Here is a 13,874-nt window from a genome sequence, read left to right on the forward strand (position 1 = left end):
GGATTCAAGGGACCAGAGGAGAGGCGTACAGGACTAGACGAGCTATTGGCATTATGTCAGACTAACGGTTGTCTAGCACCATTCGAAGGGTGGTGTGTGGAAAAATCCAGGTCGAGCTACCCGATCAGTACCCGTACAAGAGCCCGAGCATCGGGTTCGTCAACCGAATTTACCACCCCAATATTGATGAGCTGTGAGACTCTAAAATTCACCCAAGGTAATATTTCAACCAAATCTAATTGGGCGGCTAGGTCTGGCTCGGTATGTCTAGACGTAATCAACCAAACATGGTCACCCATGTACGACATGATCAATATTTTCGAAGTCTTCCTCCCACAACTCCTCCGATATCCCAACCCATCAGATCCGCTCAACGGAGACGCTGCAGCCGTATTGATGCGAGATCCGAAGAAGTACGAGGCCAGAGTGCGAGGTACGATTGGAAACTCATCTCCAGGATCATCAAAATTACATACACTAATCATTTCTACTGTTTACCGGATAGAATATGTCGCCAAGTACGCGAGCAAAGATGCAGCCGACGAAGCTGGCGAGGATACCGAATCAGATGACGAACTGAGCTCGGTTGGCAGCTACGAGTCCGGGAACGAGGAGCCGGCCGGAGAGATGGACGATGTATGATGAACATCTCTTTTTCTCGAAACTCCGGACCGAACTTTCACACATGTGTATTTGGGACTCTTGGACATGGAAGCACACAGGGATCCCTTAATTTCGTAGTTTGCCCCAACGGGGCTGTTACCCGGCGTTAATTCAGGAGTCGACTCACACACAAGGGATTGATTTAAGCCGCTTTTTTCATGGCCCAGAAATAATATTATATGTTAAATGAACGAAGAGAATGAAGCACAGAGCGCAGACAACATTATGTTCAACATTTATTTCGACAGGTACTTCCGGGGCGCTGTGTTTCGATTTTTCAGCAGGAGGAAGCGTGCCACTCTTAAGGAGCATGTTTTACATTTATCTTTATTTTTGTGCTTTCTATCGTCTTGCCGATAAGCTATTTATTTCCCTCAAAGTCCGTTTTTATGTTCCTCGGTATTTTTTTCTGTTTGGTTTTACATGTTTCGTTCGTCTCTGCTCTGACGATTTGGTTTCACGTCCTTGTTTCGTGGCATGTCTTAGGTTTTTACTTCCATACTTTATTTTAGCATGTAAATATCTCACCCCTTTTTTCCAAATCCAAACCTTCCCAGTTGAATGGCCAAAATAAATGGCCTCCGATTCTCTTCGTAACCCTGTCTACGACATTGATGTTAGGTGGCCAGGCCCTGCTGTACCAGCGAAGGAGCTGTCGACATCTGTGACGTGATATGTCCAGCAAAAGAAGGGTCAGTCTGGATATAGCGAATGAGGGCAGGAAACCTTGTTCATAGCTTATGGCGCCATGATAAGCGACAGATTGGGCATCTAGTAGCATGGCTGTCAAGATCAAATTGTCACATACTTTCTGTCAACCGTCCCCCTCCGCCTTTTTTTTTTTTTCTTTTCTCCACAATCCAAGCAGAAATAACTGACAGACAGACCTCTGAATCTAGAATAACCTTAGAAAGCAATCTCTTTTCCCAACGAAATCGAAGGCCAATCCACCCAACCTCCATTCATTCTCTCAAAACTCGGCGAGAAAAAAGGGGGGTATAAATCTATATACTCATCATCTTCACCATGATCATCAAACACCGTTCTCCTTCCACTCCTCGGCCCCTTGACACACACCCCCTCGTACAAAACAGCATGTAGAGGCACCGCCCCATCCCGGAACAGAATCTACAGCGCTAACATCCACTTTCTGCTCGCACACCGTCCTATGGTCCCCCGCAACCACATCGGGCGTATCAACAGCGATGAGGAATCCGTTCGTCCCGCCTTCCACCAAAAGCCTGTCGAAGCGGGTTGGGGGGGTGATTATGCGTGCTTGGCCCGTGAAGAAGAGCACCCATCCGTTTTGGTTACCATTGGGTGTTTTCATTACAATTCTTTAGATCTGTGTTTGGCCCCCTCAGCAGCACTTTTCCTTCCCTGTGATTGCTAATGTACACAGTTACAAGAAAGGGGGCCAGAGATAACCAAACCAAAACGAAAGAGAGGTGCTGGAATAAACTAAAGAACTAGCTGTGGGACCGGCGCGCAGTGAAACCCGCTATCAAACCACGGCGCAAGCACGGTATATGTGCCGTTCCCCATCAACACCAGGGCAAGGTTTGTCGCGCCCGGGGTGCCGGGTTCGTGCGAGATAACGAAGCTTAGCGTTAGCGGCCAGCATTCGAGGGCGGAAAGGCCATCCTTGCCGATTATCGCAGTTACGTTGAGAGTTGAAGGGAGGATGGAGGGTGATATGCGTAATGTTTGGTGGGAAGTGGTGAAGGTTGTAATGGAGTGGAGGATGGAGGGAAAGATGGCTTACAAGAAGGAAAGGCGCATGGTGTTTGGGCGGCTGGCGAGGGCGGTTAAGTTTATATATATGTGTGTGTGTGTGTGTATAAAGGTAGGAGGTGTGGGTAAATATCATCTGTTCTCAGGACGCCATCTGTTGTATAAATGTTGGGTTGAAAAAAGGAAATATGCTGTAGGAGTTTTTCACATATGGTGGTGAATTCCCCCGTCCGGAAGTCCGACATCACATAGCCGTTGCACAGTAGCTAAACAAAGAAGTTCCTCAAACCGAGTTCTGGCGAGAGTGGAGCGGAGAAGATGAGCTGTGCAAGAACCAGCCAGCTCTATCCTGACGGTATGTGGTCTGGGCTGAGCGCAGAAAGGCGATCGGCCAGATTCACAGACGCAGTAATGCCCCATGGAATAACCTAAAGCGCCGAGCGGGGAGTCAGCCCGGACGTAGGCCATGGCTTTTACTCCGGAGTCTCCAAGATATTCAGGGATTGCTAGTATTCTTCTTGATGTTCATCACAATGCATTGGCGGCGCGGCGCGCATGGAGGAAATTGTATCGTTGACGTGTTAGCTTATTAATTAGAAATCTGCCCGATTAAATTCGTTCTTCACAGGAACAAGTAGCTAGCTTTTCCTTGTACTGTACATGTCCATACGTGGTGCTGACATCCCAGCTCCACGTTGCGGTGTGGTTGTGCTGCTGTGCTGCTTCACGGCTCAATAAAATTAGAGTCAACTCGAGTAACATAGTGAAAAGAATGGACCATGCGGAAACTACGCCGTAAAGAGTCATGGGGAAGTTGAAGAGCTGATCCTTGCTTAGCCCCAATGTTAGCTTTATTGATAGGTCTTGAGAATGCAGAATAATAGATTTGAAGACATGGATTTTTGTGTTTTGCTTGCTACGAGCATTACACCAACTTGTCAGTTCGACAGTGCATGTTTCTCTGGGAAAGATGACACACGAGTAGATTCCCTAGGAGCCAGATGTCAGCGAAGTGGATGAACACCCCAGGCTTGGATAACATCACGACTCGAATAGATATTTTATGTGCCTACTTATTCTGTGATGGTACACATAATATGACGAGGTTATGAAATGGGCATGTGCGTACTTGACCAGGACAAAGGATTGGAATACATTGTATGTCCTGTACATTTGGTGCATTTTTTTTTGCCTTTTGAATATCCGACAGCTTAGATATACATTAGGATGCGAAAATGCAAGGAGAAGGAGAAGGAGAAGGAAAACGACAAGAGAAAGGAAAGGAATGAAAGTAAAGAAAATGAAGGGGTACAGCGTGCACAGTTATTTTGGAAGTAACCCAGAACTAGAAGGAGAGAATAAGAATGGAAACGAGAGGGACAAAGAAAAGGAAGAACGGTAAAAGCAGGGAATGGGAAGAGTATGGAGAGCACAATCATATGCATTTTCCGCCCGACCATATCCGCTTGGTTCCTTTTGTCTAGCCAAAATGAAGGACCCCAAGAACAAGAAAGCACAAAGTATAGTGAAATGGTAATTTTCTTCCCTTTTTTTTAAAAAGAAAAAGAAAAAGAGGGGGGGCTAGGGGTAGAAAGTGAGGCAATGCCAAAAAGAAGAGCTGGATCTTCTTCCTTTTTGATGGAGCTCCACTTACAAGTGGCCGATTTTGTGAAAATATATACAACGGAAGGATGACGATGCGCTTGTATTAAAAAAATATTCGGTAGAATAGCTGAGGCATGCGAACGGGTATATGTGCGCGAACAAAAAGAAGGAGAGAATAAAAATGGGGAGATAGTATCCCGAGAACGAGTTTTAAAGAAAAAAGATAAAGGACAATAAAAATTCGCCGGCCAAGACGAGGTGATGTCACCCAAATGACTTTTTGTGGAACGTGGAATTGTGTGAGAGGAAATGAATAAAAGGTGACATTTGAGGCCAAGGGCCTATGAAATTGGGAGCGAATTGGGACGAGGCCCCATGAGGCGGCGCGGACCAACTTTGAGGAGGCTTTCTCATTTTTGAAGGAGCAGGAAATAGCTTCCTGGGACATGTATTCTTAGAGATGGATATCCGGCAACGGAGTCGAGTACAATCACCAGACCGACTTTAGGAGGAATTCTCGGGAGATTGGAGCGGAATTCTCTCGACGGACGAAGTTGATTCAAATCGGCAAAAATATAAATCAATGCTCGACCAAGAGCTTCATTTGGCCCCTTGTTTTTGTCCATAAATACACTTCATCAGGTTGTTTAATCAACGACTAAAGGAGCAAATATATCCCTGAATTCATGTTTTCCGTTCTGAGTATCTAAACCAGACCTGGTTTTTTTACCCCTCCTCGTCGTCATAACAACTTCTCCCCATTGTTTTGGCAGGGTTGAGACATTGGTGTTCCTGGAAGGGGGCAGTGTCGCGTAGCGCAATCTCCCAAACTCTCCTGGAGCTGGTGATGCGGCCCGTCTAATGCTATCTACCTGGCTCTCTGTTTTCTGCTCTTGTGTCGGAGACTGAGGCTCTTCCGTTGTTGCTGATGTGGCAATCTCGTGGCTCGGTGCTCGCGATGAAGATGCGGTTGTTGTATTTATGGAGGAAGAGGTATGTCCGGGCAGCTGGGAGCTTTGTATAGCCCAGATATCAATTACAGAGCTGGTGGGTATTGACAACAGTTATTAGCTACGGAGTATACGCACTGGCAGCGACTTGACCTGTTGCCAAAAAGGATGGGCGTAGGCAATATATGGGCGCAAACTTACTCTGATGTTCGCTGGCATATTGCCTCTAAAACTTCCCTCTCCTGTTTCAAGTATTCGGGATCGGGACCCTGGCGATGAACTGACCCAACAGCCCCATATCCATAGCTTGACTGGTAAAGGTCATCGTCAAGAAGTCGCGATGATTCAGACTACCAAAAAACTGTGTTAGACTGGCAACGAGCCAAGACAAGCAGCTGAAGGGATGCAAGCCACCACCAGAAATCAAAACACGAGATAAAATCCTAAAGGATGACTTACATCATGACTATCCCGGGCGCTCCGACCCAGGCAAGAAGCGCAAATGCCCATGTATTACGACAGGGGGTATCTAGTTTGCGACTTGATAACGGAGAAAAATATTCGATACTCGGCCCTGGAATCGAGGGGTAGTTGGGAGAGAGAAATTGGCGGGTTATACGGTGATAACAAGGGGACTAGTCAGGCAAAAAGCCTGGACATAAAATCATCGAGTCGTCGGAGTAGCCAGCATCTGGGTATGCGGACTATGAGGAGGTTCGGCGTGTTGCAACGAGGTTGCAGAAGTGAAAGTCGGACGTTGGAGATTTGATGAAATGGCAGCGACACAACAGAATGCAGCCAAGACGACCGCGCTGACCAATCACCGGCCCGGGTCACGTCCAGCCACGGCTTTTGTTGATTCCCTCCGTTTTGAGGTCCTGGAACTCTCAATATCGAGCACGATCCCGCTTGAACGCAGGCTGGGGATCATTTGTCAACAAAAATATATACGATCCAAGGAGTCACAGTGGCAAACTTATTAAGTCACACCGTTTCCATGAGGACTGCTTAGCAACTGCGGTATACAATTCAACTTCAGTTGGACTCAATTTCCTTCCCTCTCCTCACGCTGTCTCTTCCCCTGTCGTTTTTATTTCTTAAATCGTGAAGCATTAGTTACCCCGGCGCTACTCCATCAACAAGGCAGAGCAGCACTGGGAAATGTGTATCAACATTCTAGAGTTCTGACTTTCCGTCCGAGTAACTGCCCCTGCAATCGTCTTTTTGCGGTTCTCGCTTCAGAGACCTCATTTTCCTTTCAAATAGCATCCTTGAATATATTACCTGTTCAATAAGTAATTGAATCCACTGACGGCCCATGTCAAGATGCAGCAGAGGAACCTAAACTTCTTGAGGCGCCACATCAGACTCCCTCTGTCCGTGTTCAAGCTCGTATCAGCCCACACGTCTGTTCTTCTTTTGATATCTTGAGGCCGGGGTCGCTATGGATGCAGTCTTTTGCAACCCCAGTTTTTGGCTCCTACAGTCAATGGAAGCCAAAATGGCTTGAAGCCTTTGCCTTGATCTGGCATTAAGGTCCGTGAATCCCCAGTCAACGCAGGTCCCTAGGTTGATAATACGGACTGGCCGTTCATACAACCAGCAACCCTTGTTTCGTATCCACGGTCATCCGCCTAGTCCCTGTCAATCACATAGCTTTCTCAGGTGTGCCATTTATTCGCTTTCAACCCCTTCCTTTGAATCCACTACTGCATCCAAGACAACACCTTATACCAGTATGAGTGTGACAGTGGGATTGTCTCACGGAATACATCAAACCTTTGGCTACGGGACACCTCCCACATTGTCCGGGAGTGCTCAATCTGCGGGGACAAGGCATTAGTCCACTAACGCCTTCAAGTTCAATCCAATCAATACCCTGGGTGTGATCTAATTATCTCATTTATTTTGATACTCCCATCGCAAAACACTGTATCCATGGCTTTATACTTGTACCCCGCTCTCCAGGCTCCCGCATTCTTCAACCAAGGGGTTGGAGATGATAATATAATAAGGATGGCTATTCCTACTAAATTGCAAGTTGTCGATCTTTTGTGAATTTCCAACTCGATCCGCATATACCGTAATCCTTATAAGGGGAGAAGTACCAACCGTCCTTTTTTTTTTTTCGTTTTTAACACGCAAAACATCCACAATGAAGTTTCTCTTCGGAATTCTTACCTCTCTCACCATTCTTGGAGCCCCCGCTCTAGCAGCGGTGAATGGTCCGTGTAGCGGCACCAGCGATACGCCGGGATACTATGGAATCTGCATTTCGACATCCTCCTGCAGGGCTAATGGCGGGACTTATGTGAACAACCGCTGTCCCAATGACCCGAACAACATCAAGTGCTGCACTATTGCTGGATGTGCAGACTCGAGCAGCTACTGCGGATGGACCAGTCGGCATTGCAGTGGGAGATTTAGAACTGGTATGTTTGATAATGGTGTTCTTCCTTCGCGGATCCGCTTTCACCTGCTGCCGGGATTTTTTCCCTTCCACCAATAATTACCTCTCTCGCACAAGGCGTGCTAACCCGTCTTTGAAGGATTGTGCCCGGGCGGTAACAATTACAAATGTTGTGATCATTGACACGACGCCCTTGCGTACTTAGGATTGTGTGTTGGGGGGGTTCCTCCCCGCGGAAGGTGTTACCTGCGAATGAAGTTGTAGTTTGGAATTTCTGGTCATCAGTCATCCTGCTCGTTGCATCCTTTGCCACTTCTGCTTCTTCAACTGCGGCTAGCAAATTGAATTCGCCAGCGGTTATTTCACAAAGCTTCCTTCATATTCTGTATCTATGCTGGTGGAATCCAAAGGCTGACTTTTCAACAAACCAAAATATATTATCCTTTCCCGCACTTGTGTGTGATTAATCAAGATAAACGAATTTCGAAAGTGTTATATGGAAGTAAATCAAAACTTTTCCCCTATACAAAAGTAAGCTTTTTCTGCCCTTATCTATTGGGAGATCTATCTGTTCTATCGCTCGTGACAAAATTACATGCATGAAATGAGTGACAGGATTGTGTGTATGAGGGGGACAGAAATGTAGAAATTTCCGAAATACTAGTAGATCTCATGACCAAACCATTGAAACAAAAATGAAAGATAGTCTGAGGAAAGGGGGAGCAGGTGTACGAGTCTTCCGCCGCTAGCAAACCGCGTTTTCATCACCGAGAATAAACCCCTGGGCTTTCTCAAAACTAAAAAGCCTGAGAGTTTAAATTGTGAGATATGTGCGACAAGAAAGAGAGCGGTTTTAGGACAATCTTTCGTCATTCTTCGCCCTTCATCACAAATGTGGATTCGGCTATATAACATTTATCTCGACACTTCCGCTGTCTCCGGATTTGGCCGCAAGATCAACTTGGGGGTGGAACTAAATATCTAAACTAAGCCTTGGCATCCACAATTTAACTTTGCACCTGTTGTGCGCTCTTCGCCGCTTGGAGCTTCCATTGTTCCTCAGTCAAAGTTCGTACCTAAATCAGTTCTTATATTACCAGCTTCTCCGAGCGGAATTTACTCCTCTTCCACATGCCCTGACTACTGTTTTCACACCCGCACACAATGTTCGAATTTCCCGACGCAAAACGGTAAGTTCACCATCCCTTTGGCCTTCCCGCCCAGCTTCTTGTCCACAGATCGATGCCCTACCAGACAGAATCTTCGACCACGAAATAAAAAAAATAAAAAAAAAATAAATTCCTAATTCTCCATCTTACACAGCGTCTGTCGCGAAGATCTACAATCCCGCCGTTCCTCCCGCTCCCCATCGCCTCTAGACACCGCCACAGCCACATATGCCGCAAACGCGCTGCGAAACATCTTCTCGTCAGTAGGAACTTATACTCCTCCTCCTCCTCATCTACGACCAGCAAATCCTACGGCAGACTTGGAACATATCCAGGATGAAGGTGAGGAGCAGGAGTTCGAGTTCAGACTCTTTCGTGAACCGCTGGTGTGTGCGGGGAAACGGGCATCGGGACACGACCGAGTGGGGAGCGGCCAAACCGATGCACCAAAGCAAGTGAACGGGATGGAAGCTGGCATTCGGAAATTTAGAATCAGGTTGCGGTCTCAGTCTCCTACTGCGAACGATGGAGAAGGGGGGTTTGTGGTCCCGTTTCGGGGTTGGGAGTATTACTTCTCAGACCCGGAGTGGGCGAGAAGGAAAATGGCGGGGGAGGGGATAGGGGCCCTGAGTGCTGAGTCTGATACACGGCAGAAGCAGGGATTCGTTGATGCTGCAGTTAGTGGGGAAACAATACGTGAAGGAGCAAAGAGTGGTATATGGGTGAGTGTCAGCTCTTTTTGCTCTCCAGATAATCCTTTGGGAGACATTACTCGGGAAGCAACAGGAAGGAATGAAAATGAAAAGGTAAATACAAAGCCGGTTGATGTTGCGAGCTAATACGATTCGAAAACCAGCCTGGCTGCCATCTTCCGTGGCGAGTCATCCATCTCAAAACGGTTCCATCCAAAAATAAACAGAAAGAGCCGACAGACTCTCCTCATACAGCAGCCGTCACTCTTTTAGATCCATTGTCCGTCTCAAAAGCACCGAAGTCTAGGAAAAAGCCAGGCAAGAAACGCCGTATCATTCTGCGACAGCGTCTTGCCGCCGCCAAAACTGCAGAAGCTGATGAGAGGGAAAAGCGGACGAGGCGAAATCGTGAGAAAAAGATTAAAAGGAGGCAGAAGGAAAGGGAGAGGAAGGCTACACTTCGTGAAAGTAAAGATGAGCAGGGGGGAATTGCAGGGGGTGAGGCAGTGAATAGTGATTTCAAATGATTGGCCGAGATATGATCGGGCATATTGCTGGCCGTATCCCTGACCAACTTAAAAATTGCAAGCAAACAGTTTCATTCCACCAGGGAAAAGGCAGCGTTTGTGACATCGAGAAGGGACGTCGGTGTTGGAAATCGCTAGGAGCGTGCTCTGGAGATTGCCGCCCCGCCGTGTAGTTGACAACATAACCAACCATATACATGCATCCATCCCACCGGCGAGCCAACCGGCGAGGGTTGGTGAAAGCTGCCAGGTGCCGAAAAAGCAGTTTAAAAATAACTTCTCCAAACCCACCATATGTCGCAGGAGGGAAGAATCCAACACCTAATCAATTTGCAAATTGCAGTGGAAAAAGAATAGCATTGTGAAACACGAATACAAAAAGGAATGTCGTGATATCATTTCGGGGCGCCGGTCTTCCCGGTCCAGCTAACAATTGGCCGATGGATGTTGTTCCGGGATCTTGCCGGGACAGCACCGGCTCGCCGAGTCCGCCTCTCATCATCTCGGAACGTGCCGCAGGCCAAAGCTTGTTGAGTGGGGCATTCCGAAGCTTTTAAGGCCATTCCCACAACAGAAGGATCAAGATGGCAAGTTTTGTGAATTCTGGAATGACAATGAAACTTCTTTCATGTTGACACAGAAAAAAAAACAATAAAAAAACAACATGGATTCTCTACAATATTTATAAGTAGTTTCTTTCACTTTCCAACCCTTCTGCTGTTATACTTTTTGTTTAATATTGCGTTAAGAGTGTTTCGTGCTTACTAGAGTATACCAGTATTTTTTTTCGTATCTATAGCATGGCTGCTACACCCTACCTATGCCTTTATAGTACACCACTTATAGCGATTGTCATTATTTTTTCCCAAGTCGCTGAAGATATCATGTTTCCTCGAGCCTACTAGAGTGTGAACCTCAGGCTAGCACGAATAGAAAATCAACCACGCCATATGAGGTCTCGGTTCTCAAAAAAAGTAAGAAGAAAAAGAAGAGAAGAAAGAAAGAAATGGGACAAAAGTAAATATTGGAGGATCTCATATTCTTCTTAATCAGTTTAAGACTGCGCTTTGGCACCAATCCACTCAACTAATTAAATGCATAGTTTAAACAATAAATGCGCAAGTTAATCACGTATTTTCGCGCAGGACAAAAGCCCAATCTTCCATTGTGGTGTACTTGCAATGCAACCGAGTGCTGACCGATGGCGTCGAACTTTCCGGTTCGACTAAACGGATTCGGAGGTGATGGCTGTAGCGTTGTTATCGGTGACCGCAAAATTGGCCGTGTTGTTGGCGGTTGCATTGGCGCAGGCGGGCGCAGGCGACCTCAGGCGCAAGTCCCAACACATCTACATCAGCAAATTCGGCCTCCACCAGTCGGCCTCCTTTGGGCAGAAAACCGATCAAAACTCTAATTATCCCACATGCAGTGGGCGTAAACCTCAGAATACATTAAAACAACCTCTCATTTGTGACAGTTAGAAAAATAATATCATATTTCACTCCGTCGATGTTTGTCGTACCTTTGAGAACCACGTTGGCAATGATGTCTGGGTCGATGGGAGCTTCAATTTTGACAGTGTAGAAAACGGTATCTCCGAGCGTGATAGGGTTTTTTGAGCGAGTAATATCGCAAAATGACATCTTCCCAAACTTACAGTCCAGTGGGGTCGGTGGAGGAACCATAACTAATGATTAGGGAACAGAAGATGGCTTCTCGAGTATTTAATTTCGAGAACAATAAAATATGCGGTGGATATTGATTAAAACGTCAGGTCGACTGATAGAGAGTAGGTATAAATGTAGGATAAAACGAATAATGAATGTAGACTGGTTGTGACATTAGAAGGTCAATTTGAACGTCAGGTAGTAGCTGACGATAAATAATAGATAGATATACATATATATACATGAGTATATCACTCTTACTCCCGGGTCTATTTAAATCGTGAATTCTCAGTCAGTAAATATAAAATCATACAATAAGAGTGCTATGAAAGGATCTTAAAGACACGCAAACTGAGCTTTTAGCTCGGAGTCCCTTCTTCTGCAAAGAGTCGTGTTTAAAAATGGTCTTTGACCTTTTCGCAATGAAGGAGCCTCGAGTATCCGGTATATTTTCCGGAATTAAGCGAATCAAAAACGTGTCTGTGCTGCTATCCTTGTTGTGGGAGAAACCATATCACTCCGTGTATTGCGATGGGATTTGGCGAGGAGTGTATTTGAAACGGATCAGGATTTGAGGTTCTTGCGAATTTCGCTTGGCAGTTCCCGATTCGAACTTCCCGCGAGGCAAAACGAAATAGACAACAAACAGGAGAGGCGGGCTCGTGGGTGACCTCTCGATGGATATCATCCTGAAAAGTAAGCAAATAAATAAATAAATAAACACCAAGTTGACAAACCTGGAACCCTAGGAGATGCTGTGGAGCAGTGTAGGATAAAACATATCTAACCTCGCAGCAACACAGTAACATCGCTAGAAGCTAGAGCAACATTCAACCCTTCTAGCTACACGCATAGGAGTTAACTGGGCCCCGTAATCACATAGCTATCAACGGGTAGTTAATACTTCTCATATCACACCCAAGAGTTTTGCTGAAGCAGTAGCACAAATATAACATATCAAATTCAATATTGTACCCCGTAGTTTAGTCAATCAGCAATATGTCAGATGAACAATCCAAGCCTTGATATTCAATGAGTAAAAACTGCAACTTCTTCCAGATCGGAAACGCATGTATAATTACCCCTGTCCTAGAGACGACGATTGATCATGTACGCACTGCGCAACGACGTGGGGTAGGGATAGGCAGTTCCAAACACCGGGAACATTGAAATGCTTCAACGGGGAATGTACGAGACAACACGCTATTGTGGCAAATTATATCATGCGCAGAGTTAACTCAAAAACATTGAGGGCAATTGGGTGCAGTAGGAAATAGGGGAACGGGTATTATGCAAGCAAGTTGGGCGTGGACAAACGGAAAAGACAGAGGCCGAAAGCACACTACGAGAAAACGTGCTAAGTTGCCAACCAAAAATAAAAACAAGTTAATGCACGGAATACAAGACAACAGGAATACAAAATTAATGGGAATACGGAAATATACAGTTGATACAACATGATATTAATCCACTAATATTCAACCCAGATTGGCATTTCAGTTTAGATTTCATGTATAATTGCAAAGCCACGTTCCATGGGTGCATTTGTCGCAGCAGAGTATGAGTCTCTGAGGTAAGTTCGGAAATGGGTTCATGAAGTTGCGAAGGGTATCCACAGGGAAAGAAAACATTTGTTCACGAAGCAGGAGCCGCGGGCGCGGGAGCATCAGCCGGCTTGGAGGTATCTGGTGTCGGCTCAGTTTCCGATGTGGGTGGTTCCGCGACTTCAGCGGGTTTATCCTCAGCAGGCTGCATCTCAGCGGGTTTGGCTTCAGGGGCAGGTGTTGGTTGGGGGCGCCGGGTCGACTGCGTTTGGGGATTCAGTGGGAGCGGCTGCAGGGACAGACGTAGCACCTAAACGGAGATTAAGTAGATTAATTTCTGTTATGATTGCATTGATACTTGTTGGTGAGCTTACCACCGGCAGTTGGAGCTGGAGTAGGGGCAGCATCTGCAGCTGCTGGAGTTGCTTCCTTTCATGGATCAGGCGCTGGAAGTGCAAGCCGCAGGTCCGACGGGCGGCAGGGGGTTCAGTTATCGGGGGGGGCACTGCTCCATCCGCCGCTGGGACAGTTGCTAGGCCGCATCAGGCGCTGCACCAGGAGCTGGAGCTGGCGGGGGCAATCGCATCTGCAGCAGTTGTTTCCGGGGTTACCAGTTGGGCAGCAGGAGCAGCCTCTGCTGGTGTAGTCTCCGTTGGCTCCGCATCTGCCACGGGAGCAGCGGTAGCTTCTGCAGAAGTATCCTTTACTGTAGCGGCTTGGGCTGTTGAAAACCTCTTCTTGCGTCCCCTGAAGAACCTTTTGAAACCCTTCTTCAGCTGGTCAAGCGCATCGGGAGCTATTCAAATGTAAAAATGGAAAGCCCAGGATATACGAAAGACAAAGGAAGTAACTGGAATTTCCCGGACAAGAAGACGGCTGGGAAACAGTAGTCTAACTTACGAACACCAGGCAT

The 13,874-nt window shown here is 46.6% G+C and overlaps 6 protein-coding genes across 6 annotated transcripts in view; 3 read left to right on the forward strand and 3 right to left on the reverse strand.

Annotated features, from left to right (window-relative positions):
* HCAG_05846 (ubiquitin-conjugating enzyme E2-21 kDa 2) overlaps positions 1-642 on the forward strand; it is a gene marked incomplete at both ends in the record, with an annotated part of 1,108 nt that extends 466 nt beyond the window's left edge. The window contains 3 exons of the mRNA XM_001538191.1: positions 77-193; positions 252-433; positions 506-642. Coding sequence (XP_001538241.1) covers positions 77-193; positions 252-433; positions 506-642 — 436 coding nt within the window. The remainder of the gene's footprint in view (positions 1-76; positions 194-251; positions 434-505) is intronic.
* A 4,007-nt stretch (positions 643-4,649) lies between these two features.
* HCAG_05847 (predicted protein) lies at positions 4,650-5,462 on the reverse strand (the record flags this gene model as incomplete). Its single annotated transcript, XM_001538192.1, has 3 exons — positions 4,650-5,046; positions 5,154-5,302; positions 5,412-5,462. 3 exons carry the CDS (start codon positions 5,460-5,462, stop codon positions 4,650-4,652), a joined length of 597 nt encoding a protein of 198 aa, XP_001538242.1.
* Positions 5,463-7,282: 1,820 nt separating this feature from the next.
* HCAG_05848 (predicted protein) lies at positions 7,283-7,567 on the forward strand (the record flags this gene model as incomplete). Its single annotated transcript, XM_001538193.1, has 2 exons — positions 7,283-7,384; positions 7,502-7,567. The coding sequence occupies 2 exons, from the start codon at positions 7,283-7,285 to the stop codon at positions 7,565-7,567; spliced, it is 168 nt and encodes a 55-aa protein (XP_001538243.1).
* Positions 7,568-8,526: 959 nt separating this feature from the next.
* Positions 8,527-9,750, forward strand: HCAG_05849 (predicted protein; the record flags this gene model as incomplete). The annotated part of the gene is made up of 3 exons (XM_001538194.1): positions 8,527-8,552; positions 8,686-9,253; positions 9,388-9,750. 3 exons carry the CDS (start codon positions 8,527-8,529, stop codon positions 9,748-9,750), a joined length of 957 nt encoding a protein of 318 aa, XP_001538244.1.
* Positions 9,751-11,009: 1,259 nt separating this feature from the next.
* Positions 11,010-12,105, reverse strand: HCAG_05850 (predicted protein; the record flags this gene model as incomplete). The annotated part of the gene is made up of 4 exons (XM_001538195.1): positions 11,010-11,190; positions 11,408-11,437; positions 11,660-11,686; positions 11,936-12,105. 4 exons carry the CDS (start codon positions 12,103-12,105, stop codon positions 11,010-11,012), a joined length of 408 nt encoding a protein of 135 aa, XP_001538245.1.
* Positions 12,106-13,052: 947 nt separating this feature from the next.
* Positions 13,053-13,874, reverse strand: HCAG_05851 (predicted protein; the record flags this gene model as incomplete). The annotated part of the gene is made up of 4 exons (XM_001538196.1): positions 13,053-13,271; positions 13,336-13,407; positions 13,573-13,757; positions 13,862-13,874. The coding sequence occupies 4 exons, from the start codon at positions 13,872-13,874 to the stop codon at positions 13,053-13,055; spliced, it is 489 nt and encodes a 162-aa protein (XP_001538246.1).

The sequence above is a fragment of the Histoplasma capsulatum genome, genomic scaffold, assembly GCF_000149585.1.
Source record: "Histoplasma capsulatum NAm1 scaffold_7 genomic scaffold, whole genome shotgun sequence".
NCBI classification, from domain to species: domain Eukaryota; kingdom Fungi; phylum Ascomycota; class Eurotiomycetes; order Onygenales; family Ajellomycetaceae; genus Histoplasma; species Histoplasma mississippiense.